Source organism: Malaya genurostris, chromosome 3, assembly GCF_030247185.1.
Source record: "Malaya genurostris strain Urasoe2022 chromosome 3, Malgen_1.1, whole genome shotgun sequence".
Lineage (NCBI taxonomy): Eukaryota > Metazoa > Arthropoda > Insecta > Diptera > Culicidae > Malaya > Malaya genurostris.
In genome coordinates, this window is record NC_080572.1 from 135,420,558 (window position 1) to 135,448,103 (window position 27,546).

At 37.6% G+C, this 27,546-nt stretch overlaps 1 protein-coding gene across 4 annotated transcripts in view; it reads right to left on the reverse strand.

Annotated features, from left to right (window-relative positions):
• The window catches only part of LOC131439381 (probable ubiquitin carboxyl-terminal hydrolase FAF), a 466,389-nt gene that overhangs the window by 171,107 nt on the left and 267,736 nt on the right, over positions 1-27,546 (reverse strand). For all 4 annotated transcript variants that reach the window (XM_058610309.1, XM_058610308.1, XM_058610311.1 and 1 more), the window contains one exon: positions 22,748-23,099. In XM_058610309.1, the coding sequence (XP_058466292.1) occupies positions 22,748-23,099 (352 nt within the window). The remainder of the gene's footprint in view (positions 1-22,747; positions 23,100-27,546) is intronic.

A 27,546-nucleotide genomic window follows, 5' to 3' on the forward strand; every position in this document is an offset into this window, starting at 1 on the left:
GAAAAACTTAGACGCCTCAAAAGGGCCTGGACCTGACAGTATACCACCAATATTTTTAAAAAATCTTACTGAAGAACTTACACTACCACTACAACTACTTATTAACTTATTACTTAATAAATGTACTTTTCCTAATGCATGGAAATCTTCCTTTCTTGTACCAATATTTAAATCTGGTGCAAAATCTAACATTCGGAACTACCGTGGAATAGCCATTATCTCATGCATTCCAAAATTATTTGAAAAAATTGTAAACGAAAAACATTTTCATCAACTTAAAATTGTAATAACAAACAAACAACATGGTTTTTTTAAAGGCCGCTCAACTACAACAAATCTCTTAGAATTTATGACATTCACACTGAATGCAATGGACGCCGGCAACTACGTACAGTGTTGGTGATTGCCGAAAATTTGACAGAAGCTGCTATATTGCTATCTATATTGTATACAACATTTTCAATCCGGTAGAAGATGCTATAAGAACTCGAGTCTCTCAATGCATGAACCGCGACAGAATTTTTCTACATTTCTTCGCTCCACTTCATACTCTGAGTATTTCACGGCCCATGAAAAAATATACAGTCTGATAATGATCGTTGCTGTGTGGAATTTCCCAAGAGAGGATAGCAAGTTAACAATTATCGCAGAAAATCGAATCGATGGTTCATCTTGATGTTTCTCATACTAGGTTGCAATATTCCAAAACCCTTGTGTGGAGCATTCACATACATTTTCAGAGACACAACTTATACAAAGGTTATATGCACATAGTTAGAATAAGCGGCAATAGTGAAATGATTCTATCGCAATTATCCACTGCCCACACAGAATCGGATCGCGAAACGAGAATAAGCGACCGTTTGTTGCTTCAGAGAGGATTTCCACAGCAGCGTGCTAACCTTTGATTCTCAGAAATGTCATCGAGAGAAATTCACTCTCGCACTGGTGTCTATTCTATGTTAAATGAGCCATGCCGGGTGTTTGTTGTTGCGATGTTTTCCATTTCTCTTTGATGGCACTGATTGAATCGTGTGAAGAGAGAAGATTGAACGTTCTTTGTTACGATAAAAGCCATCCTTGACTACGTAGAAACTCTTTACACTGACTTTAGCAAAGCCTTCGACCGTATTGACATACCTTTACTTCTACACAAACTACAAAAATATGGCATAAAACATACTCTTCTTGAATGGCTCAAATCATACTTAACGAATCGTGTACAGGTAGTCCGCTTCCAAAACATTCTGTCTGAACCAATTAATGTAACTTCTGGCGTACCTCAGGGTTCTCACTTAGGGCCTCTCCTTTTCATTTTACATATAAACGACATTTCCTTTATACTAAAAAATCTGAAAGTGCTTATATATGCAGACGACATGAAACTCTTCATGGAAATAAAAAATATCAACGACACTGTAATATTCCAGAACGAAATCAATCTATTCCACATTTGGTGCTGCAAAAGTCTACTCCAACTCAATGTTAAAAATGTAACTAAATAACTTTCAGTAGGAAAAATGAAACTATATCCACAAACATACATCTAGGAAATCAACTTGTAGAAAAATGTAAAATTGTAAGAGATTTAGGCGTAATCTTAGACTCGAAGCTCACTTTTGTGGAACACTACAATGCCATAATCAATAAAGCAAATAGCATGCTGGGCTTTATTAAACGCTTCAGTCATAACTTTCAGGACCCATACACAATTAAATTATTATACACTACATATGTCAGACCTATTTTGGAATATTGCAGCCTAGTATGGAATCCATACAATATTATTCACGAAGAACGCATCGAATCTATTCAAAAACAATTTCTTTTATATGCACTTCGTAAATTAAACTGGACAGCATTTCCTCTACCATCATAAGAAGCACGCTGCATGCTCATCAATATACAAACACTTAAAGAACGCCGCGACCTTGCAATGCTTTATTTTATCAGCGACATTATTTCTCAACGCATTCAATCAGCTCCATTATTATCGCAATTAAATTTTTATATACCTTGCCGTCAACTACGTTCTAGGAAATTATTTTTAGAAAAACAAGCTAGAACAAATTATGCAAAATACAGTCCAGTCAATCGAATGATGCGCCATTACAATCAATACTGCGAACATCTTGACCTTACTATGTCAAAAAATCAAATCAAATCTCAGCTTTGTCGTACAAATAATGCGTAGTATCTAGGTAAACATTGTAAACCATTTATATGTAGTCTACATTTGCTTGACCAAATAAATAAATATATAAAACATTGTTGCAATAAATCCCGGTGTATAAAGTGTGGAGGGAGTCATGCGGATAACTCCTGCAGTGGAGACAATGAAAAGTGTCTCTACTGTAAGGAGGGGCAGCATGACCTCTCTGATTGTCCCGCGTACAAATTGCGCCAGGATAAGATGAGCCGTTCACTTAAGCAACATTCAAAGCGTTCTTTTGCTGAAATGTTGAAAAGTGCTACGCTTCCAGTAAACCTATACGCTTGTTTGGTGGACTGGATCATGTCTACTTTCAATATTTCTGAACCTCTTGATAGGCTGATAATGGCTTTTATTCCTACAGTTAAAACATTCTTGAAGCAGTTGACTGCAAAATGGCCCTTTCTTTCAGCGATCGTATCCTTCGATGGCTAAGTCACCCACCGAGGTCACGGATACAATCACTGTTATACAGTGGAATTGTAGAAGTACCATTCCAAAAACAGATCCTTCCAAATTTCTACTAAATAATCTGAAATGTGACGCATTTGCATTGTGCGAAACTTGGCTAACTTCTGAAATACGCTTAAACTTCCACGATTTTAACATTATTCGTCTGGATCGAGATGATCCCTATGGAGGAGTATTTTTGGGGATCAAAAAGTGCTATTCTTTCTATCGTATTAACCTCTCATCGATACCAGGTATTGAAATTGTCGCATGTCATGTTACAATTAAAGGCAAGGACCTTTGCATTGCTTCCATCTACATTCCCCCAAGAGCCTCGGTTGGGCATCGGCGGCTCAGTGATATCATAGAGCTCCTTCCCGCACCGACGTTGGTTTTAGGAGACTTTAACTCACACGGTACGGGATTAAGTTGTCTTCATGATGATAACAATGTTCTATCATATTTTCGGCAACTTCCATATGACAATCTTGAATACGGGAGAAATGACACGAATTCCTGCACCACCAGCAAGACCAAGTGCGCTAGACTTATCCCTTTGCTCGACATCGCTACGGTTGGATTGCACGTGGCAGGAATCCCCACGGTAGCGATCATCTACCTATCGTGATTTCAATCGCCTACGGATTAAGACCATCGGAGACAATCAATGTTTCGTATGACCTCACACGAAATATTGATTGGAAATGCTACGCAAATTCGATATCTGAGAAACTAGAAACAACACAAGAACTTCCTCCGGAGGAAGAGTACACGTTTTTGACAGGCTCGATTCTCGACACCGCGACTCAAGCTCAGACGAAACGAGTACCCGGCGCGAAAACTAACATCCGTCCTCACAACCCGTCGTGGGACAAAGAGTGCTCAGAATTAAACGCGGAGAGAGCTTCATCATTTATCGAGTTCAGGAAAAACGGAACACCTGATAATTTTAAAAACTACGCGGCATTAGACGCTAAAATGAAAAGCTAGATTAAAGCGAAGAAAAGCGGTTATTGGCGTCGATTTGTAGACGGATTATCGAGAGAAACATCAATGAGCACTCTTTGGAACACAGCCCGACAAATGCACAATAAAAACACCTCGAACGAAAGCGAGGAATATTCTAACCGCTGGATATTCAATTTCGCTAAAAAAATATGACTCTGTTCCGGAACAGACGATCATGCGCGTCGCCTCTTCAAACAGAAACGAAACATCTTTTTCGATGAGTTCTCAGTTGCGCTTTTATCGTGTAACAATAAAACTCCGGGGTTAGACAAAATCAAATTCAACTTGTTGAAAAATTTGCCTGACTCTGCCAAAAGGCGCTTATTGAATTTATTCAATAGGCTTCTTGAGGATAATATTGTTCCACATGACTGGAGACAAGTAAGAGTTATCGCCATTCAAAAACCAGGGAAACCAGCCTCCGATCACAATTCGTATCGGCCGATTGCTATGCTTTCCTTTATCCAGAAATTGTTCGAAAAATGATTCTGTCTCGTCTAGACAATTGAGTCGAGACTACAGATACACAATTTGGCTTCCGCAGGGGCAAACGAACGAACGATTGTCTTGCGTTGCTCTCAACCGAAATTCAAATGGCATTTGCTCGTAAAGAACAAATGGCGTCAGTTTCCCTAGACATCAAGGGGGCTTTTGATTCAGTTTCCATAAACATCCTATCTGAGAAGTTGCATCAGCATAGTCTTTCACCAATTTTGAATAACTTTTTGTATAATCTATTGTCCGAGAAATGTATTTCGCGCATGGTGATTTGTCGACAATACGATTCAGTTACATGGGTCTTCCCCAGGGCTCATGCTTAAGCCCCCTCTTATACAACAATTACGTAAACAACATTGATGAATGTATCAACACATCTTGCACGCTAAGACAACTTGCCGACGATATATTATATATATATATATATATATATATATATATATATATATATATATATATATATATATATATATATATATATATATATATATATATATATATATATATATATATATATATATATATATATATATATATATATATATATATATATCACTTCTACTGAAAAGTTCGTATCGTTTAATAGAAACACACATTTTTTTGTCAAAATTCGTTTTTACTATTCCACATAATTACCATCAGAGGCGATACAGCGATTATAGCGATCTTCCAACTTTTCGATACCATTTTTGTAGTACGATTTGTCCTTTGCCTCAAAATAGGCCTCAGTTTCAGCGATTACCTCTTCATTGCTTCTAAATTTTTTACCAGCGAGCATTCTCTTGAGGTCTGAGAACAGGAAAAAGTCACTTAGGGCCAAATCTGGAGAATACGGTGGATGAGGGAGCAATTCGAAGCCCAATTCGTTCAATTTCAGCATGGTTTTCATCGACTTGTGACACTGTGCATTGTCTTGAAGAAACAAAACTTATTTCTTCTTCAAATGAGGCCGTTTTTTGAAATTTCGTCCTTCAAACGCTCTAATAACGCTATATAATAGTCACTGTTGATGGTTTTTTCCTTTTCAATGTAGTCGACGAAAATTATACCATGCGAATCCAAAAATACAGACGCCATAACCTTACCGGCCGATTGTAGAGTCTTTTCAGGCTTTGGGTTCGGTTCATCGCGTGCAGTCCTCTCAGCTGACTGTCGATTGGACTCCGGAGTGAAGTGATGGAGCCATATTTCGTCCATTGTAATATATCGACGAAAAATTCGGTTTTATTTCGATGTAACAGCTCCAAACACTGCTCAGAATCATCAATTCGTTGTTGTTTTTGATCGATTGTGAGCTCACGCGGCACCCATTTTGCACAAAGCTTTCTCATATCCAAATATTCGTGAATAATATGTTCAACACGTTCCTTTGATATCTTTAGGGTGTCAGCTATCTCGATCAACTTCACTTTACGGTCATTGAAAATCATTTTGTGGATTTTTTTCACGTTTTCATCGGTAGCAGCCTCTTTTGGACGTCCACTGCGTTCATCGTCTTCGGTGCTCATATGACCAGTACGAAATTTTGCAAACCACTTACGAATTGTTGCTTCGCCCGGTGTGGAGTCTGGATAACACTCATCAAGCCATTTTTTGGTATCGGCGGCACTTTTTTTCATCAAAAAGTAGTGTTTCATCAACACACGAAATTCCTTTTTTTTTCATTTTTTTCACAATAACAAAAGTAGCTTCACTCAAAATGCAATATCTCTCAAACTAATAATCATACAGCTGTCAAATTTATACACGTATCTTTTGAAAGTTGGTACTAACTGAAAATGGTATGGATTTAATTCTAGTGGCGCCCTCTCATAGAAACGATACGAACTTTTCAGCCGATCTGTTATATAAAAGCGGTAAAAATTAACGTGTTTTGTCGGTTACGTCACATATACCATCATATATCTGGAACCAAAAGTCACAACCATTTGATCTTCGAACTTGATCAATGGCGCAACAGTAGCTTTCAAACGAGCCCAAGTTTGTTAAAATCGGTTCAGTCATCTCTGAGAAAATTGTGCGCGTTAAAATAGAACGCTTTTTGTCGGTTACGTCACTTATACAATCTCTTATACAATATCTCCGGAACCAAAAGTTATAGCGTTTGATCCTTGAATTTGATCAATGGCTCGACAGTAGCTTTCAAACGAGCATAAGTTTGTTAAAATCGGTTCAGCCATCTCTGAGACAATCGAGCGGGTAAAGATACAACGCGTTTTGTCGGTTACGTCACTTATACAATCATATCTCCAGAACCAAAAGTCACAGCCGTTTGAACTTTGAACTTGATCAATGGCCCAACAGTAGCTTTCAAAGAAGAAAAATTGAGCGCGTATAAATTTCTTCGGAAAGTGCACACACACAGACATATTCCGATCTCGTCGAACTGAGTCGAATGATATATAACACTATGGGTCTCCGAGGCTCCGTTCGAAAGTCGGTTTTCCCAGCAATTCTAATAGGTTTCTACAGACTTCATTCGTGCTTCAGACTTCGTGTGCGTGTTTTCTGCTAGCTCGCGTGTTTCGCGTGTTTACAAAAGACATGAACCCACTAAGATTAATTGAATTTTGAGCATTAACGAAGGCACATCTAAGCAAACTTGTCTAGGCAGCCGAAACCATTCAACACATTGAAAAAGATTGGAAAAAGGTGTCAAAACTTGTCGTCCAGAAGTCTGTGCTGAATTTAATAAAAAACTTCCGAAATAAAATGGCCAAGCTAGCCTTCAATCACTAGACAGCAAATGTTGAGAGTACTAATCGGTCGTGCTAGTCTAATATTAACAGTATATCCAATATCCAATAAAAATTAGGTATCCAAAACATTTATATTATTTCCACTGAAAATTAGTTGCGGTCATACATTCTGGGACAAACTTATATAATCCTCGTAACTCGTTCTCATGTTACCTTTATGCGACTATCTAAAGGTAAAAATAGACACAAATTACAGCATATTACACTTAGTACAACAAATATTACCTTTGGATGAATAAATAAATAATAACTCATAGCTGGAATTGAATGAATCACATTTAACTAACATGGAAATCATCAGGCATGGACCACGTTTGATCATTCTTGGAGTTATAAAAAAAAAGAACTTACTGAACCCACGAATATGCCTTAAACAAGCACAGGAAATATTCTTCAAACTACTTCTGAATTTTCGGTAAATAGTAACAAACAAAATGCAACGAAATTGAGACACAGAGGTGCGAACGCATAGAAGTGCGGAGACACAAAGGTGCGGAGACGCAGGGTGTTGAGCCGCTAAGGCACATAAGTGATGAGTCGCAGATACATTATATAGGTATAGATTTTGTACGGAGTACAGTACCTGCTGCGGTTGCTCAAAAGAGACGACACACATCGCGTGGTGCTACACAGCAAGCATCACATCTAATCACTATCAAGAGCTACAGCGCTGTACAACGGACAGGTACAGACAACACACATCATATTCAGTGAAGACCACGGCGACAGATCAACGGAAATAAAAAATCGTTGGCAACGCACTCTATGTACAGCCGGCACATACTCTCAGTTCGTCCGTTTTCATCAACAGACAGCGCAACAGAGACAACAGTAATAAGGTAGATTTAATTTTATTTAATTTAATTTCATTACCTTTACTATAACAAATCTTATTATTTGTAAAATCCATTTTGATATTATTAATATAAAACAACCAGTTATTGTAATGGATGATATCATGGAAGATCATCCGAATCCGATTCCGGATCCTTGCAAGATGTTCAATACTCTCTGGGCCATACATTATCCAGAGGGTACTTCTGGGCCATGGATAGTCTATTTTCGGCGAAAATTAAAACAATTGAACTTGATGATTTCAAAAACTCTGTGCTTAAGGGAGTTAAGATATTCGAGTGCAAGTAATTGTACTCAGCATCTATTAACGATGGGAACAAGTCCTATCGTCCCTCAGATTCATTTCGAGTGACAATTGTCGGATCCGCATTACCTAGCCATGTCTACATCGACAAAATTCTTCTTCCTGTTCGGTTTTTCGTTCCGCATGTCATGAATTGCACGAACTGTAAAAAATTCGGGTATACAGCTACTTATTGTAGTAATAAACCTAAATGTATCAAATGTCAAGGGCCCCAAAAATATAATATTTGCGATAAAGACATTGAAAAATATGTTTATTGAGGGAAGAGTCTCTCAGCACGCGCTGCATTTAAGTTGCGTAAAGACAAAATTAAGCTTTCTTTAAAAGCGGTCTAAGCGGAAATGCTTGAAACAGTCATTGATATCCTCCCTTACGAAATAGAAAACGGGTTTTCAAATTTAGAGCCAGAGGAATCTGACTCTGATGAAAATAGTGAAGATACATCGTTTGTCACTCCTTACGGTTCTGTTGTAGGAGAAGTAGTCCCTCTAATTACCAAAAAGGCACCTAAAATTACATCTTCAAAAAGAGATCCCCGTGTTAAATCTAAAAAACAAAATTTATAAGCAAAAACTGTGCCTCCGGGGTTGTCAAATTCACAAACCAATCCAGGAACTAGCACAAAAAAGACAACAATCCAGCGGGCTCCGTTTCACAGCCACTATAAGGATTACTGCAGTAGAAATAAAAATTCCACCGGCAAAATTGATGATAACAGATCATCCTTAACATATAATATTTGAGACAATTTCGAAATATCAGTATTGAATATGGGGTGCATGAAACGGACTCCAAGACCTCCTGCACGTCCAAGTGCATTAGATTTATTTCATTGTTCGACTTCAATTCGACTATATTGCACCTGGAAAGTGTTTCCTGATTTGCATGGTAGCGATCATTTACCAATCATCATCGCAATTAGCAGTAACAAATATGCATTGCTAATTCAGTTAATATTCCATATGATTTGACAAAAAAATATTGAGTGGATTAAGAACCAAAGTAATATTTCAAGTGTCTTAAATTCAATGAAAGAATTCCCCCTGCTGGAAGAATATGACTTCCTTGTTTGTTCGATTCTGGAGGCCGCAGAACAAGCCCAAACCGAACTATTTTTTGGTCCTTCGACCAACAAAAGGCCTCCAAACCCTTGGCGGGACGAAGAGTGCCCCGATGCTAAAAATGCGAAACAAAATGCTTTCGAGACGTTTTTGAATCGAGGAGGAACAACTCATCAAAGTTTTGAAAAATTCTTGGTTTTAGAAACCAAGTACAAGAGCATACTTCGGGTCAAGAAATGTAGCTATTGGAGACATTTTGTCGAAGGTTTGTCAAGAGAAACCTCAATGAGCACTCTTTGGAATACGACCAGGCGAATGAGAAATCGTAACGTGGGAAATGAGATTGAAGAATACTCGAACCGATGGATATTTGACTTTGTTAGGAAAGTTTGTCCAGATTTTGTTCCTACGGAGAGCATTATTCGGGAGTCTACTCCAAATAATGGTTCCATTGATAGCCTCTTTTCAATGATGGATTTTTTTTTATTGCACTCTTGTTTCGTAGCAATAACGCTCCTGGGTTGGACAGAATTAAATTCAATTTTGTGAAGAATTTACCTGACCTCGCAAAAAGACGTTTGTTGGAATTGTTCAACAAATTTCTTGAGCAAAATATTGTTCCACCTGACTGGAGACAAGCGAAAGTTATCGCCATTTAAAAGCCGAGGAAACCAGCTTCCAATCACAACTCATATAGACCCATTGCAATGATGTCCTGGATCAGAAAGTTATTCGAAATAATTATTCATGGGTCGAGACGAACGGTTTGTTGTCAGATACTCAGTTTCGCTTTCGTATTAATAAAGAGACGAATAATTGCCTTGTACTGCCTTCGCACAAAAACAACCAATGGCATTAGTATTTTTATACATAGAAGGAGCATTTGACACAGTTTCTATTTATGTTCTTTCAGACAAGCTCCGCAAACATGGACTTCCAGCGGCTATAAATAATTATTTGCACAACCTTTTGTCAGAGAAGTGCATGTATTTTTCACAACATTCAGAACTAGGAAGATGGGTCTCCGCAAGGCTCGTGCCTCAGTCCTCTCCTCTATAACTATTACGTGAATGACATTGACAGCTGTCTAGTAACCCTATACACACTAAGACAATTGGCAGATGATGGCGTGGTTTTAGTTGCTGGACCCAAAGCTGTTAACCTGTGAAAACCATTGCAAGATACCTTGAATAAATTGTCCGTTTGGGCTGTTCATCTGGGTATCTCTGCAGAGAAAACAGAGCTGGTCATCTTATCAAGACCGCATGATCCCGCGCAAGAGGAAACCTAAGGTATCTGATAACAAAATGCCAACAAAGAGTACATTTTCTTCTAACAATAACAGGATCTTGGTGGGGTGTACATCCGGAAGATCTAATAAAATTTTATCAGACAACGATACTTTCAGTAATGGAATATAGATGCATTTGCATTCGTTCTTCTGCAAACTCCCATATTATCAAATTAAAGCTAATTCAGTACCGGTTTTTTTTTGCGAATTGCCTTAGGCTGCATGCATTCGACACATATAATGAGTATTGAAGTCCTGGCAGGAGTTCTTCCATTGAAAGATCGCTTTTGAGAGCTTTCATCACGACTGCTAATAAGATGTGAGGTACTGAATCCCCTAGTTATTTATAACTTGGAAAGATTAGTCGATCTTCAATCTCAAACAAGATTCATAACAGTATATTTTAACCATGTGTCACAAACCCTTCAAGATATATTCCTATCCGTGACAGCCTCCTAGATATCCCTGACTCAACTTTATTTTTCGACACATCCATGCAGCGCGATGTGCGTGGAATCCCGGTTCACCTGCCCTCGATTGAAATGGAAATAGGATGGATATATTTTCAAGTAAGTTCAGGAATATTGAATCTGAGAAAATGTTTGGTATGTTCAACAATAATGTTTCGGCCTCATTTAGGCTTCAAAAACCTGCATCTGTTTATATAGCAGAGCTAGCAGCAGTTCATTATAGTTTGAGTGTAATCGTCATATGATCTTCAAACCATTATTTCCTCTTCACAGATAGTCTGAGCGCAATTGAAGCCATTCGCTCAAACATTCCTGGCAAAAATCAACCGTTTTTCTTGGACAAGTTAAAATAGTACCTGAACGACATATTGAATAAAACCTATTTAATCCACCTAGTGGTGTAATGATGCCTTTCTCATATTACTCATTACACCATAAATATAATCGTGAAATTCGCAAAAACAACTGTTTATTGAATAGAAATAGGATAATTTGTTCGGATCTAATCTCACAAACTCTATAAAACCTGTTTACTCTGTAGTTCCGGAACCGAAAGTAGTATCCACAACAAATTAAGGAATTCCGTATGAAACTGTAAGACTTTTCTTTTGAACCTTTGTGAAAATCGTTTTGGCCATCTCCAAAAAAAGTAAGTGAGATCCTTTTTGCAGTTTTTGATCACTATTTCCAATTCTTCTGAAACCGGATTCAGATAAACGGAATAGCCGAAGTTGGTTCGTTTACTACCAACAAATATGACCTACAAATTGGAACAGTTTTGAACGTAGTTAAACCTATACTTACTGGGCCGTATGAATAAAATGTAGTAAAGTCTGTTGTTTGTAGTATCTTCTCAAAAACATAGTCCACAGAGTAAAACACGTTTGGTTTGGTTTTAATTATTCTACTTCACTTTATCAGCAAACACACGAGTAGCAATCTCTGGAGCTACCTACCGAAAAATTGTAGTAAATACTACATGTTCGAATGTTTTTGTGTAGTAAAGTCTCTGCTTTTGACAGTAACGTGATCCACATGTAGCATTTACTACCGAAATTCAAGCATGCTACGTTTTATTCATACGGCCTACTATCTCATGTTCTATTTCGATTAAACCAATTAAACGAAATCTAACAAACGAAACGAACATGCGTTTCTGTTACTTCTGCATATGTAAGTCAAGCTAAACAGCATTAATCAGCAGCATAAAACATGTAGTAGAATTATTATTATTATTATTATTATTATTATTATTATTATTATTATTATTATTACTATTACTATTACTATTACTATTACTATTACTATTACTATTACTATTACTATTACTATTACTATTACTATTACTATTATTAGTATTATTATTATTAGTATTATTATTATTAGTATTATTATTATTAGTATTATTATTATTATTATTATTAGTATTATTATTATTAGTATTATTATTATTATTATTATTATTATTATTATTATTATTATTATTATTATTATTATTATTATTATTATTATTATTATTATTATTATTATTATTATTATTATTATTATTATTATTATTATTATTATTATTATTATTATTATTATTATTATTATTATTATTATTATTATTATTATTATTATTATTATTATTATTATTGTTATTATTGTTATTATTGTTATTATTGTTATTATTATTTTTTTTTTGTTTGGGGATTTTAACCGCAGTTGCGGTCATTCGTCCCATAAGCTATTTATTCAAGTGTCGATATGCATACATGTCATTTAATTTTATAGTAATTTCAATAAATTCGTTTTTCTAAGAAACATCACCAATTTTCGTTCTTCTTCCTCGTTGTTACTCAAAACGTCTCCAATGGTCGTCGCAAGGTTACAGCTTTTCCGATGAGTTTCGTATTTTCTGCAGTCTAATAGTATATGTCGAACCGTCAGTGGTTCATTACAGGTCCGGCAGTTGTTGCTGTCTCCGTTGAATAAGTGCTGATGTGTTAATCTGGTGTGACCGATTCTCAGTCTACTTAGCGCTCTTCTTTCTGTGGCAGGAAATCTGTCTGGCCATTTATTCGTTGTATATTTTATTGCTCTCAAAAAACTGGTACTACTTTGCCACTGGTGTTCCCATTGCAGAAGAATATTTTGTTTACATGATCGGATTGCATCTTCTGCCGGAATCGCATCACATTCCGGTTCACCGCTGGACGATTTTGCTAACTTGTCTGCTGCTTCATTTCCAACTATTCCAGTATGTCCTGGGATCCAACAAAGTTCAACTAATTTGTCTTTCAACTCCTCTTCAATTTCTTGAATCCAGGCATGCCGCGATTGGCCTTTTTCAAGTGCTGACAATACACTGGCAGAATCCGTAAAAATGACGGCCGCTGATGTATTTGTACAAATATTCAAAACGGCGTAAAGAATTGCCCTTGCTTCAGCCGAGAAAACAGAGCATGTATTAGGCAATTTTTTGCTGACTTCAATATTTTCGCTTACTACACCGAAACCCACACTATCCTGGCTAACAGACCCATCTGTAAAAATGATTCGATGGAATAAATATTTTGTGGCGCAGAGCTCTCGAAAGAGTTGTTGTACTTTGGTTGACGGCTCACCGACTTTGAACTTTTTCAAAGACCAATCAATTTTTACTGTTGTTGAGTATCATGGCTTGTCTCCGAAGCGTCGTAGAGTTGCAATTCTAGGGAACGTTTCTCCGGTAAGCGATTGATACGTTATTGAAGCTCTTTTTAAAAACGGAAAATTGTCAATAAATTGATCAACAGTGTTCATCGATGGAGAAAGAATGTTCAGTTTTTGAATAAATCGTATTGCTTTTATTGTTAAATTCGTGGCGACCATTTGTTCAAAAGGAAGTTGTCCAGTTTCGGCCATTATGGATTCAATCGGACTCGATCTGAATACTCCCGATGATTCTCTTACGGCGGTGTTGTATAATGGTTTCAATGTTTTAGAAATCGTTGGGCTACCGCCATTAATAATACTCATTCCGTAGATTAACTTTGGAAACAGCACTGCGCTGGTTATTTGCTGTAAAGTTTTCCGTGTTCCTCCGTACATTACATTTCCAACTACTTTGAGGAAATTCAACACTGATTGGACATTACGCCGTGTAGCTGCTGCATGCCGTTTGAAGTTTAATCGTTTATCCAGGATGATACCAAGGGTCTTAATGTACTCTGCTTGGGATACTTCTAGACGGTCATTGGTTATAGCGGGGGTTTCTGGATGCTTCCGCTTTTTGCATATGTGAATAAAGCTGGATTTTTCAACTGAAATCGACATGCTATTTTGCTCTGCCCATATACCCAGCAGGGTTGCTGCTTTTTGCAGTTGTTTTCGCACTTGTTTCGCGTTTTCACCAGTAGCCATTACAAGAACATCATCAGCATACACGAAAATTTGGATTTCCTTGGGTATTTTCTCGAAAACCGTCTCCACCAATACCAAAAACAATGTAACGGAAAGAACTGAGCCTTGGGGAATTCCAGTCGATTGTGTCTTAAGGGTTGACAGCGTGTCGCCTACAATGACGCGAAAGTGACGATCGGTGAGAAAATTTTGAACGTAACGTATCATTCGTCCACTAATTCCCCAAGCTCTCAGTTTGGAAATAATTTTAGTTCTGTTTGCTTTATCGTAAGCTTTCTGCAGGTCGATTGTAAGTATTTCGCAGTGCTTACCTTCGTCGAATGGCTGACGGATAGCTGACTCCAGACATGTCAGATATGTGTCAATGCCTCTCCCTTTCCGAAAAACAAATTGTTGTTTATTGAAACGATTGTGCTTTTCAATTTCATCTACCAGTCTTCTATTGACCATTCGCTCGACTACTTTGCTGAAGCAGCTAAGCAAAGTGATCGGGTGCTGATTTCCAACTATTTTGCAATCCTTCCCTGGTTTTTGGCAACGGAATAATAATACCTTCTTTCCAAGACTGAGGTATGTTTCCAGAGCACCACAAATTGTTAATAGTGTCCAGTACTGCTAGTTTGATTCTAAAGGGTAAATGACGGAGCATTGCGTAACTGATATTGTCAGCACCTACAGACGTATTTCCACCTTTTTCTAGAGCCCAAAACAGTTCCTCAATCGTGAAAATTTCATTGTATTCATCACTGGACCGCAGGTTTTGCTCCACTTCAATCGGTGATGAAGGCGTGGGTGATTGAGAAATTGAATGGAAATAGCAAGCCAACTGTTCTGCAACTTCAGCTGGGTCCTCGATTGTTTCGCCCCGAACTATTAACGTTTGCTTTTGGAAATTTTTTCTTCCACAGAACGCATTAACCTTTCGCCACATCTCACTAACAGGAGTTTGTGGGTTGAACTTCGATATAAAATTAATCCAAGACGTCTTTTTCGCGTTGGCAATCGTTTTTCTCGCTTCATTTCGTGCGTGCTGGAACTCTGTTAGCATTTGCTGCTTGCGTGGATCGGCATCATTCATTCGTCGTAGCGATCTAAGTGTTTTACGTCTTGCTTTAACCGCTGCGCAAACCTCATCGTTCCACCAAGGGACCGTTCTTTTCTTTGATTTACCTGAAGTTTGTGGTATGCTTTGTTCCGCGGCGTGAATGATTTGTTCACTCAACTGTTCTATTGAGAAGCTTTGGTCACGTGGTAAGCGTTCAAGCAGTATGACTTCGTATTCTTCCCAATTGGCTTTTTCGTGTAGCCATCTTTTACGGCAGCTCGTTTTTGGGGCACTAACTAGTGCACTCACGATCACAGGAAAGTGATCGCTGGTTCGGTTGTCTGCATCTACTCTCCACTGCAGTTTTGAAATCAACTCTTGCGAGCTAATGGTTAGATCAATAGCGGATGTCTTACCTGATCGTGGATCGAGTCTTGTTTGTTCGCCGTTGTTCAGAATCAACAGATTATGTTTGGCTGCGAAGTCTTCGATGACGTCTCCCTTGTGATCGTGTTTCACACTTCCCCACAGTGGGCTGTGAGAATTAAAATCACCCAACAGTACGACGGGTGGTGGCAAATCTTCAACCAAACGTTCTAGCTCTTCTTCTAAGTCACGTGGTTGCATATGACATTGTATGTAAACCGTTGCATAGGTAGCTTTTATCGGGTGGTCGACACGAGCTGCAACAACTTGTAGTGAAGTGTTGAGACGGAGAAATCTATGCTTTGCAGACTGGTGAATAGCGAGTCCCACTCCGTTTTGAGAGTGATGTGTTGGTCCAGGTTTAAATTTCCATTCATACTCAGAGTGATGAAAGCGATTCATTATTTCGACTCGAGCCAAACGAGTTTCCTGTAGTGCATTAACTATGGGTTGATATTGAACTACAAGAAGTTGCAATTCTGCGTAGCGTTCCATTATACCATTTACGTTCCATTGAATTGCGATGCATTTAGATGCATCGGTACTGTTGTGCATTGCTACTGCTTGGTTTTCCTCTGTTTGATCGCTCGTGCCTTCAACAGGAAGACCGGAATTTGGGTAAGACAATGGCAAATTGGCAGCCGTGTCTGCTAATCCCGATGCGACCTCTGCCTGTTCAGACAGTGGTGGGGCTACTTTCCTCTCTTCCCCACCAAGTTGAAGTAGCGAATCGTTCAACAGTTCTAGGATCCGCTGATTGTCCTCGACATAGCTGTGGCATTCAAGTAGTATTTGATTGGAGGCTGTTGATGTGTAAGACTGTGTTGAGTCCATATAATAGAAATTGTTTTTAGAATGAAGCAGTAAGTTTGAATTCAGGGTCAAAGGTTTTAGCGTAAGTGACTCATTTCCTCATCGGTGACTGTCTCTTCGCCAGAGGAGATTGTATGACTACCTGCGTTGTTTATTGTTTCAATTTCTTGAGAATTCATTGATAGCGCTTGATTTGTTTTGTGTTGTTTCGGTGCTCGTTTTGGTGGGCTTGATACGGGTTTTCGCTTTTGGTTGCTTAACATTTCTTCACTGCACGAGGCGGGTAATTTTTGTGCGCTATTCCGTGCCTTTTGCCTGGTTATCATTTGATTATTTTGCTCTGTTGTAGCTTGCGTTGCTGTATGCACAGATGACGTTGTTGGTATTGGTAGACTGGGATTAGATTGCTGCGGTTGTTGTTTCAAGTGCTCTTGCAATTTCTTTTGGTTTTCCAAAACTTGTTTCAAAGTTTGCTGGAGTTTCGATATTTGTTTGCGCATAGCCTCGTTTTCAGCCTGAATTTTTGTATTTTCTTCGTCCTTTTCCTTCAAATTGTTCATCAACTGCGACATTTTAACATTTTCTAATCTTTGCTGAACAACGCTCGCGTAAGAACCTTTAGATGACGTCACCCTTGATTTATGTGCATCTCTTGCTTCAGTGTACGACAAGCCTTCATCGATTTTGATTTTAATGATTTCTTCTTCCATACGATACACTGGACATGAACGACTAGTCGGTGTGTGATTCTGTTGACAGTTTTTGCATGCTGCCGGTTGGTTGCAACCCTGTGACGTATCGTGTATTCCAGAACAATTATTGCATCTTTCTTCACTTGTTGCATTTTACTTTCGTGTGGCCATATGAGAAACATCTATAGCATAGCATTGGACTTGGGTAGTACGGGCGGGTAGCTACACGTAGCAATCCAAATTTAACGTGTTCGGGGGGAGATGTTCCGTTTATCGAAAGAATCATCGTTCCTGTGTTGATGAAACCCGCATCGGTTCGTCGACTTATCCTTCTAATTGCGGTTACGCCTTGATCACGTAGGTTTTCCAAAATTTCTTCTGTATCATTTTCGGCTACATCCCAGCACGTAACAACACAACGGCATATGTTTCGTGTTGGATGACGTACAACTTCAACTGGTGTATCATCGATAAGGTTCGTCATACTCAATAATTTATCAACCTGTGCTTTGCTACATACTTCGAGAGTATATTTCGTACCACGAGACTCAGAAATGGCTCCAGATATGGCGCCACCAGCAGCTAACTCTACCGATTTTCCAATCACGAAGGGTTTTTTTGGCAGAGGTATTCCGTTTTGGCCTTGAAGTAGGAGGTACTCAACATTTCCGTATCGGTTGTCTTTATCGAGATACAGAGGCAAGGTACGCTTATTCCTTTTGTCCTTCCCGGCTGTTTGACCACCGATAGGATCTGGTGGTTTGGATGGCATTCTCGTATCACTCATTATTCACAGCCAGCTGCCCGAAGCAGCGGCAGATCGAAAACAAAATAAAACTCAGATGCTGTGTGGCGTTTGGGTAACGCGCAGAACTATTCGTTTGTTCTTTGCACTTGCTTCTTCTGATAATACACAGAGTTGTAGAATATTGTGATCTACAAGCAATCTTTCCTATACCAACACCGAAACTTCTTATTCTCACTTGATCGTATAGCACTTGCTGTTTAACACTTTTTTTTGCGACAATTTATATCACTCAATCACTATGGATGCAACCGATGTGCACTTTTAAACCGCTGATAATTGTAGATTATAGCTTGCGTGACGGGAAAACTCACTATCTACCTAATTCAATTAATAGTATATCCGGAAATACACCTTTAAGAATCGAAATCAACTGTGTTTAGTGGTGATATCACGTAAAAATATCGAAACTAGGCCGCAGTAAACGCGTGCGTCGTATCTCTTTGGCCGTTACGATAGAACTGATTGTTATTATTGTTATTATTGCTATTATTGCTATTATTGTTATTATTGTTATTATTGTTATTATTGTTATTATTGTTATTATTGTTATTTTTGTTATTATTGTTATTATTGTTATTATTGTTATTATTGTTATTATTGTTATTATTGTTATTATTGTTATTATTGTTATTATTGTTATTATTGTTATTATTGTTATTATTGTTATTATTGTTATTATTGTTATTATTGTTATTATTGTTATTATTGTTATTATTGTTATTATTGTTATTGTTTTTATTATTGTTATTATTGTTATTATTGTTATTATAGTTATTATTGTTATTATTGTTATTATTGTTATTATTGTTATTTTTGTTATTATTGTTATTTTTGTTATTATTGTTATTATTGTTATTATTGTTATTATTGTTATTATTGTTATTATTGTTATTATTGTTATTATTGTTATTATTGTTATTATTGTTATTATTGTTATTATTGTTATTATTGTTATTATTGTTATTATAGTTATTATTGTTATTTTTGTTATTATTATTATTATTATTATTATTATTATTATTATTTTTATTATTATTGACAACACTACACTATCAAATCAAGATTTGTGAAAATTGGTTCAAACATCGCAGAGAAATCGAAGTAAATTTAGTTTTAGGAGTTTCTATTTTCCACATTCGTTGCTCTCGGAACAGGAAAAGAGGGGACCGACCAGTAGTACCGAATTAAGTTTTCATGCCCACAAACTAACAAGCTCTGCAAAATAGAAGAATTTATCAGAAAGTTTTATGGGATTTGTACCTGTTTTTAACCATCGTTAGTGGAAAAATACTAATAAAATTGGTAATTTTCCACTTATCACACTTTAGTTCCGAAACCGGAAGTCGGATGCCGATAAAATGTTCCAGAAATTTTTAGGATATTATAAGACTTTTCATTTGAATCTTATTGCAGAAATCGGTTGAGTTGTTCCAGAGGTAATAGAGTGTAAACTTTTTCTCAAATTTTTACATATTACCATATAACTCCGGAACCGGAAGTCACATTCAAATGAAATTCAATAGCAAGCTATGGGACCATAATGCCTTTCATTTGAATCTTAGTTGGGAAAATCGGTTCAGCCATCTCTGAAAAAAGTGAGTGCATATTTTTTTCACTTTTTTGGTACATATCATCCTATATCTCCGGAACCGGAAGTCGGATCGGAATGAAATTCTACAGCAGGCTATGGGACTATGAGACCTTTCATTTGAATCTTTGTTTGTGAAAATCGCTTCAGCCATCTCTGAGAAAAGTGAATGCATATTTTGTTACATACACACACACGGACACACACACACACGGACACATACACACACAGACATTTGCTCAGTTCGTCGAGCTGAGTCGAATGGTATATAACATTCGGCCCTCCGGGCCTCGGGTAAAAAGTCGATTTTCACAGTGATTGCATAGCCTTTCTATATGAGAAAGGCAAAAATTATCAAATCACTATAGTCTGGGTTATCAGATATTTTTAACGTTTCTCTTCTGACTACTCTACTTCACTAAACTATCTCTTCATTCAACTTATCAATTTCCTGCTAGTTTCGGAGAAAAGTTCTTCCATTTTTTTGTAAGTAGTCTCAGTGGCAGCAGTCCCTTGCTTCAGTTCTACACTGGACTCTTGGTTTTTAACGTTTCTCTTCTGACTACTCTACTTCACTAAACTATCTCTTCATTCAACTTATCAATTTCCTGCTAGTTTCGGAGAAAAGTTCTTCCATTTTTTTGTAAGTAGTCTCAGTGGCAGCAGTCCCTTGCTTCAGTTCTACACTGGACTCTTGGTAAGATTTGCTTCTATCAGCTTCTATTTCAAACCAACACACAGACGTTACTAGGCTATGGTGCCCACTTGGTCACTGTTTTTTGTGATGGTTCAAACAGATTCTATAAAATTGTTGATAAGTTGATGTTTGTATCTTATGAATTTAGTTGCTGTTTTCGTCATCATCGTGTATTTGTTTGATTTATTTTTTTAATATGTATATTGTACATACCTACAAATATACATACACACATACATACATACACATATACATAGATAGATAGATATATACATACATACATACAAGGCTTTTTGTGGAAGCACGGGAGGACACGCAGTAGAGTCACTATGTTATTTTACCGATCACTCGACTTTCAATCAATGAAATATGATAAAATCTAATACAATATCTTTGCTTCGGTTTTGTGAAGTTATACCGCAGAAAAAGTAGTAAATTTTTCAATACTGATATTATAGCGACGCGAAAACTTGAAGTGAATGCTCCTAATTTTATCTCACTCTAGAAGTCAATCTATCCAACAGAAACAACAGATCTCACTCTAACTAATGGTTTTCGTATATGAGATGACCAGGCCCGTACCCAGGATTTCGTTTCGGGAGGGGCCCAAGGTAAAAAAATAATGTTACTGAAGACTGCTTATGTACCTAATTTTTGGTGTGCCTCTTACGGGTGTTTTTAACAGACACTTTAAACTTTTCCACTGGATCTATTATTGTATTACATTTGTTTACGTTTACTGGCTTGCTATTTCTGCAACACATGCCTCAGGCCTTCTAAATAATTATATATCTGTTTTTGATTTCGGGAGGGGCCCGGGCCCCTTGGGCCCCCCTCTGGGTACGTGACTGGAGATGACTAATGGAGGTGAGATAAAGATGGTCCGTTACCCTACTTTTATCTCTACTATTGGTCGATCGTTAGTCCTGAGCTGAAACGGTGGCCTTTATTACCGTTCTTGCATGCACTTCCTCTTACATTTCACTCACACATCAACTCACCCATTAGACATCCTTACAAAATAAACTGGATTAGCTATTAGTTGGTTTGCTCACACATTCAGTCTATATTATTTTATTCTATCTCACAATATTACATCTCCACTATATTCCACTATATTCTATGGTACATAAACCACCACGTTTATAAAGATGAACTAGATTTACCGTTCATGTGCTGCCATCGTGTGAAACCCAATTGGGATATGTTCATTCCACTTAATTCCACTTTAATAAGGGCCAGTAGTATGAAAACGAAACATAAAACAGAGCTTAGTTAATCCCTACCGGCAATCAACATCTTATCCGTTCCATATCTTATTCATTTAATTCAATAACGCTAAAAACTGTAACACATATATTTATCAAATTGTAACGCAAATTGATTGTATCTGATGATGTTTGCAATACCGTCAAGCGCATCAACCACGGAAGGGGAGAAAATAGCCAATGAATAATTTTAATAAGTAATTAAAACAATAAAGCGGAAATAATAAACAATCAAGACGCGCGTGAAATCGGTTGACCTTTGTTTGATGATTTGAACTGATTTTCTAAAAACTTTTAGAATATGTCATTACAATTAATGAACTATTTTGTCTAAATCCTATTCACTCGTTTATTTTGTAGCAGATAATTCTTTTTAGAAGAAATAGGGAAGTTTTTATTCGTTACGCGATATTTCGAATTTTCATTCAGTTTTCATGAGTAAGAACTGCGAATCAAGACTTCTCGGGGCTTCAGTATAGGATTTTGTTGAAACGTTCACCCGGGAAGTCAGTGAGTTTAGTGGTGCATCCGAGCATCTTGAAACCAGAACATACTGAATCGCGCGGGAATACTACCATTACTGAAATTTATGCTAACCCGTGACACGCAGTAGAGTGCGCAGTAGTATATACGCCCTATAGTAACAACAAGTGTTGGACTAACATTCCTTCCCATTCTCTAGACGATCAAAGTTCGGGCCTGGTCGGCGCCTGTACTGATCAATGAATTCTAGGGTTACCAGAAGATGTACATTGAAGGATGATTTACCAGTCCCAGGTCGGATCATCTAGAAATTCCCAGTGCAATTTCAGCTAAACCCGATCAGTAACGGAGTAGTAACCAGGGGTGGTCGCTCAAGCTCTAACTCAATTCAATATTTCTTTACAGCTGGAAGATGACACACAGAGTTACTATGATTAATTGTAGCATCACACTTTTGTGATGTGATTTCATCAGTCTTCTTATATATAAATTATAGAGTTAAACAACAATCCAATCGTTGCCTTCAAAACCAAATCCGTTTTCTTATAAGAAGGTTCCCATACACTAATTCACAAATTCAATATGTGTTCATTCAGAATTATATTAAAGCAGTAGGAAATAAACAAAATAGATACCCTTATTAGTTGCAGCTTCTCTTGAACTCCCAAACTGGCATAAAGGCTGAATAGATTAAAATACTGTGGTAAGTTCTTTCCAAAATCTGCAACATCTCCTTTCAACAACGATAACGCAGCGATTAGAATTTGTTCACTCAAATTACTTCCTTCGTATCCTTGGATAGGTTCGTCATTGGCAGCACAGTGGCAAAAGAATACGACTAGCTTTCCGAAAACCGAACGTATTTCGGGAGATGGAGCTGCCAATAAGTACTCACTTAATCGTGTTGGTGGATTTAACAATATATTTTCTGAGAACCATTTTCTGACAACGGCCGAAATCCTGAGATGCTGACAAAGTATTTCGTACCTGAAAGAGAAAATTTTCATATTAATTAAATTTCTCATATCCAAACCGGTATGCAAAAAACAGGCGATACATGAGACTGACTGAATTTTGACCGTTTTCCAGAGGCGTATTTTAAAAGGAAGGAATAAAAATATTATTACGAAATCAAGTAATAATATTTTTATTCCTTCCTTTTAAAATATGCCTCTGGAAAACGTTCATTATCTTGAGAAAAATTCCATAGTAGACAACATCCTGAAACCCTTTCGACGACAAGCATCAACTGGTGGAATTTTGTTACTTCTGTTGCAGTAATCTGAAACCAACACTTTTGGTTTGAGATTGTTCATAAAACATATACCTTCTAGTTAAGGGGGAGTAGGGTCTAAATGATGCAAAAAATCATAATTTTTTCGTGGAAGAATATCGAGAAATAAATCGTCGGAGAGATATTTTTGGAGACGCATCTTAAAAATCATGATCTGCGGTGTCCACTGCATCTGAGCGTAAACTAATCAAAAGTGAACAAACAAAGTAGCATAGATAGAGTGGATGTTTTTCTAGACACCAACGTTTCTGTTTAATTTTTTGTGAATTTTTAGTGGTTGTTCAAAGCAAGGCCGTACCCAGGATTTCGTTTCGGGAGTGGCCCAAAGATAAAAAAAATAATGTTACTGAAGATGGCCGATGTACCTAATTCTCGGTGTGCCTTTTACGAGTGTTTTTAACAGACATTTTAAACTTTTCCACTGGAACAGTTATTGTATTACATTTCTTTAAGTTTACTGTCTTGTTATTTCTGTAACACATGTCTGAGACCTTCTTAATAATTTTTGATTTCGGGAGGGGCCAGGGCCCCTCAGCCCACCATCTGAATACGTGACTGGTTCAAAGCGAAAACTACGATTTTTTACGAAAAAATCCGCATTTTGTAGCTGTGAAACCTCCAAAAAGTGACAAACAATGAAAAGATAAACGTTGGGGTCTGGACACGGACTTTCAAAACCTCCTTTGGAGAAGAACGCGTTAAAGTGTTTTGTCTATAAAATCAATGGAAAAAAATCATTATTCAAGGGAGCCCGAAGGTCTAACATTTTCAAAACATCCTATTTATTCCTTTATAATTTGTTATAATGAAACGTTTCAAGAATTTCTTGTCAAGTTTATAAGTCGATCGAAGCAGAAATCTTGGGCCTGTGTGCCGAGCTCTTACTTGTTCGTAGTATGAGATAAGCAAAGAGATAAAGGTCCATAACTTGCTGAGTTTTGTTCCGATATGCTTGAAAATTTCACAGAATATTCGTGAAATATTTTACAATGAGAAAATACAAAGAAAATATTAACTGATTTTTCAAAAGTGTTAGACCCTACCTACCCCTTAAACCAGGAACAATACAAAAAAACTTTTTTAATCCACCTAGTGGTGTTATGATACCTTTCTCATATTACTTATGCTTTAAAAAATAACACTAGAATTTACCAACCGTAAGAGATCAGCACAATCGATACGCGATTGTATTAAGTCCACTATGAAAACGGCCTTGTGAACATTCCTTCAAACAGACGGCAGATCCAAGTCAATAAGGCGGCAGCGATCCACGTAGCTTGGAAGGTTAAATAGATCACTCCATGGTAGATTGCGAAGAGCGAATCTAATGAATTTACGTTGAATAGCTTCAACACGATCGATGTCAGTTTGGTAATGAGATGACGAAACAATAGATGCATATTCGAGGATTGACTGGACCAGTGCACAATAAAGGGCTTTTACGCAGTGTATGTTACGAAAACTTTTAGCAATTCGAAACATATAACCTAACAGTTTGGAAGCCTTTTAAATTACTTAATCGACGTGGTTCTTGAAATCAAGTTTGCAGTCTAAGATTATTCCTAAGTCTATAATTTGACAAAATATGTTGACTGGATTAAATACCAAAGTAGAATATCCAGTACCTTGAACTCAATGGAAGAGCTCCCCCCACTTGAAGAATATGACTTCCTCGTTTGTTCGATTCTGGAGGCCGCAGAACAAGCCCAAACCAAACGATTTTTTGGTCCATCGTCTAACAGAAGCCCTCCAAACCCTTGGTGGGACAAGGAGTGCTCAGATGCTAAACACGCGAAACAAAATGCTTTTAAGACGTTTTTCAAACGAGGAGGAGGAAAAGCTCAGAATTTTTGAAAAATTCTTGACTTTAGAAACTAAGTACAAGAGCATACTTTGGGTCAAGAAATGTAGCTATTGGAGACATTTTGTCGAAGGTTTGTCAAGAGAAACCTCAATGAGCACTCTTCGGAATACGGCCAGACGATTCAGGAATCGTAACGTAGGAAATGAGAGTGAGGAATACTCGAACCGATGGATATTTGATTTTGCGACGATAGTTTGCCCAGATTCTGTTCCTACGCATACCATTATTAGGGAGTCTTCTCCAAAAAATGGTTCCATTGATAGCCCTTTTTCAGTGATGGAATTTTCCATAGAATTCATGTCTTGTAACAATAACGCTCCTGGGTTGGACAGAATTAATTTCAACTTGGTGAAGAATCGGCCCGACCTTGCAAAAAGACGATTTGTTGTTCAACAAGTTTCTTCAGCAAAATATTGTTCCATCTGACTGGAGGGAAGTGAAAGTTATCGCCATCCAAAAGCCGGGGAAACCAGCTTCCAATCACAACTCATATAGGCTCATCGCAATGCTGTCCTGCATCAGAAAATTGTTCGAAAAAATTATTCTTCGACGTCTCGACACTTGGATCGAGACGAACGGTTTGTTGTCCGATACTCAGTTTTGCTTTCGTAGAAATAAAGGGACGAATGATTGCCTTGCATTACTTTCGTCTGACATCCAAATTGCCTTCGCACAAAAACAACAAATGGTATCTGTATTTTTAGACATAAATGGAGCATTTGATTCAGTTTCCATTGATGTTCTTTCAGACAAGCTCCATCAACACGGACTTCCAGCGATTATAAATAATTATTTGCCCAACCTTTTGTCAGAGAAATGCATGTATTTTTCACATGGTGATTTGGCAACATTCAGAATTAGCTACATTGGTCTCCCGCAAGGCTCATGCCTCAGTCCGCTCCTCTATAATTTTTACGTGAAAGACATTGGCAGCTGTCTAGTAACCCCATGTACATTAAGGCAATTGGCAGATGAAGGCGTGGTTTCAGTTACTGCACCCAAAGCTATTGATCTGCAAAAACCATTGCAAGTATTTTCTCCGGAGAAAACAGAGCTAGTCGTCTTTTCAAGAAAGCATGATCCCGCGCAGCTTTAGCTTCATATGATGGGAAGAATGATCGCGCAGGTTTCGACTTTCAAATATCTCGGGGTGTGGTTTGATTCCAAACGCACGTGGGGAGGACACATTAGGTATCTGATAACAAAATGCCAACAAAGAGTAAATTTTCGTCGAACAATAACAGGATCTTGGTGGGGTGGGGAAGATCTAATAAAATTGTATCAGACAACGATACTTTCAGTGATGGAATATGGATGCGTTTGCTTTTGTTCCGCTGAAAACTCTCATATTATCAAACTTGAGCGAATTCAGTAATGTTGTTTGCGAATTGCTTTAGGCTGCATGCACTCGACACATACACTTAGTCTTGAAATTCTGGCTGGAGTTCTTCTATTGAAATCGTTTTTGGGAGCTTTCATCGCGACTGCTAATAAGATGTGGTGTACTGAATCCCCGGGTTATTAATAACTTCGAAAGGCTAATTGAGCTTCAATAACAAACAAGATTCTTAACAGTATATTTTAACCATATGTCACAGGAAATCGACCCTTCAAGATATATTCCTATCCGTGACAGCCTCCTAAATGTCCCTGACTCAACTTTATTTTTCAAGACATCCATGCAGCGCGAAGTGCGTGGAATCCCGGAGCACCTACGCTGGATGGAAATCCCAAAAATATATACAAATAAGTTCAGGCATATTGACTCTGAGAAAATATTTTACACGAACGGATCAAGAATTGAAGCGGTTACTGGGTTTGGTATATTCAACAATAATGTTTCGGATTCATATAGGCTTCAAGAACCTGCATCTGTTTATATAGCAGAGTTAGCCAAACGTGGTGCTATTGAGGGTGAAATTTATGAGAGACCGATTGCTTCCAACGAATTTTATAGCGCGTCTCGCCAAAGAACACTTGCCAGCTGGCAAGCTTCTTGGGGTAAAGATGATCTGGGTCGGTGGATGCATTCAATTATTCCTAAAATATCGACAAAGGGATGGTTCAGGGGTCTGGAAGTGAGCAGGGATTTCATTCGTTTGATGTCCAGACTTATGTCCAAATACAACACGTTAGATGCACATCTCCTTCGAATTGAACGAAGGCTATCGCGATATTGATCATGTCGTTTGGACATGCGTGAAGTATCGTGATGTCAGATCTCGACTAATAAATTCCTTGCGTTCCCAAGGTAAACTACCCAATGTCCCAGTTCG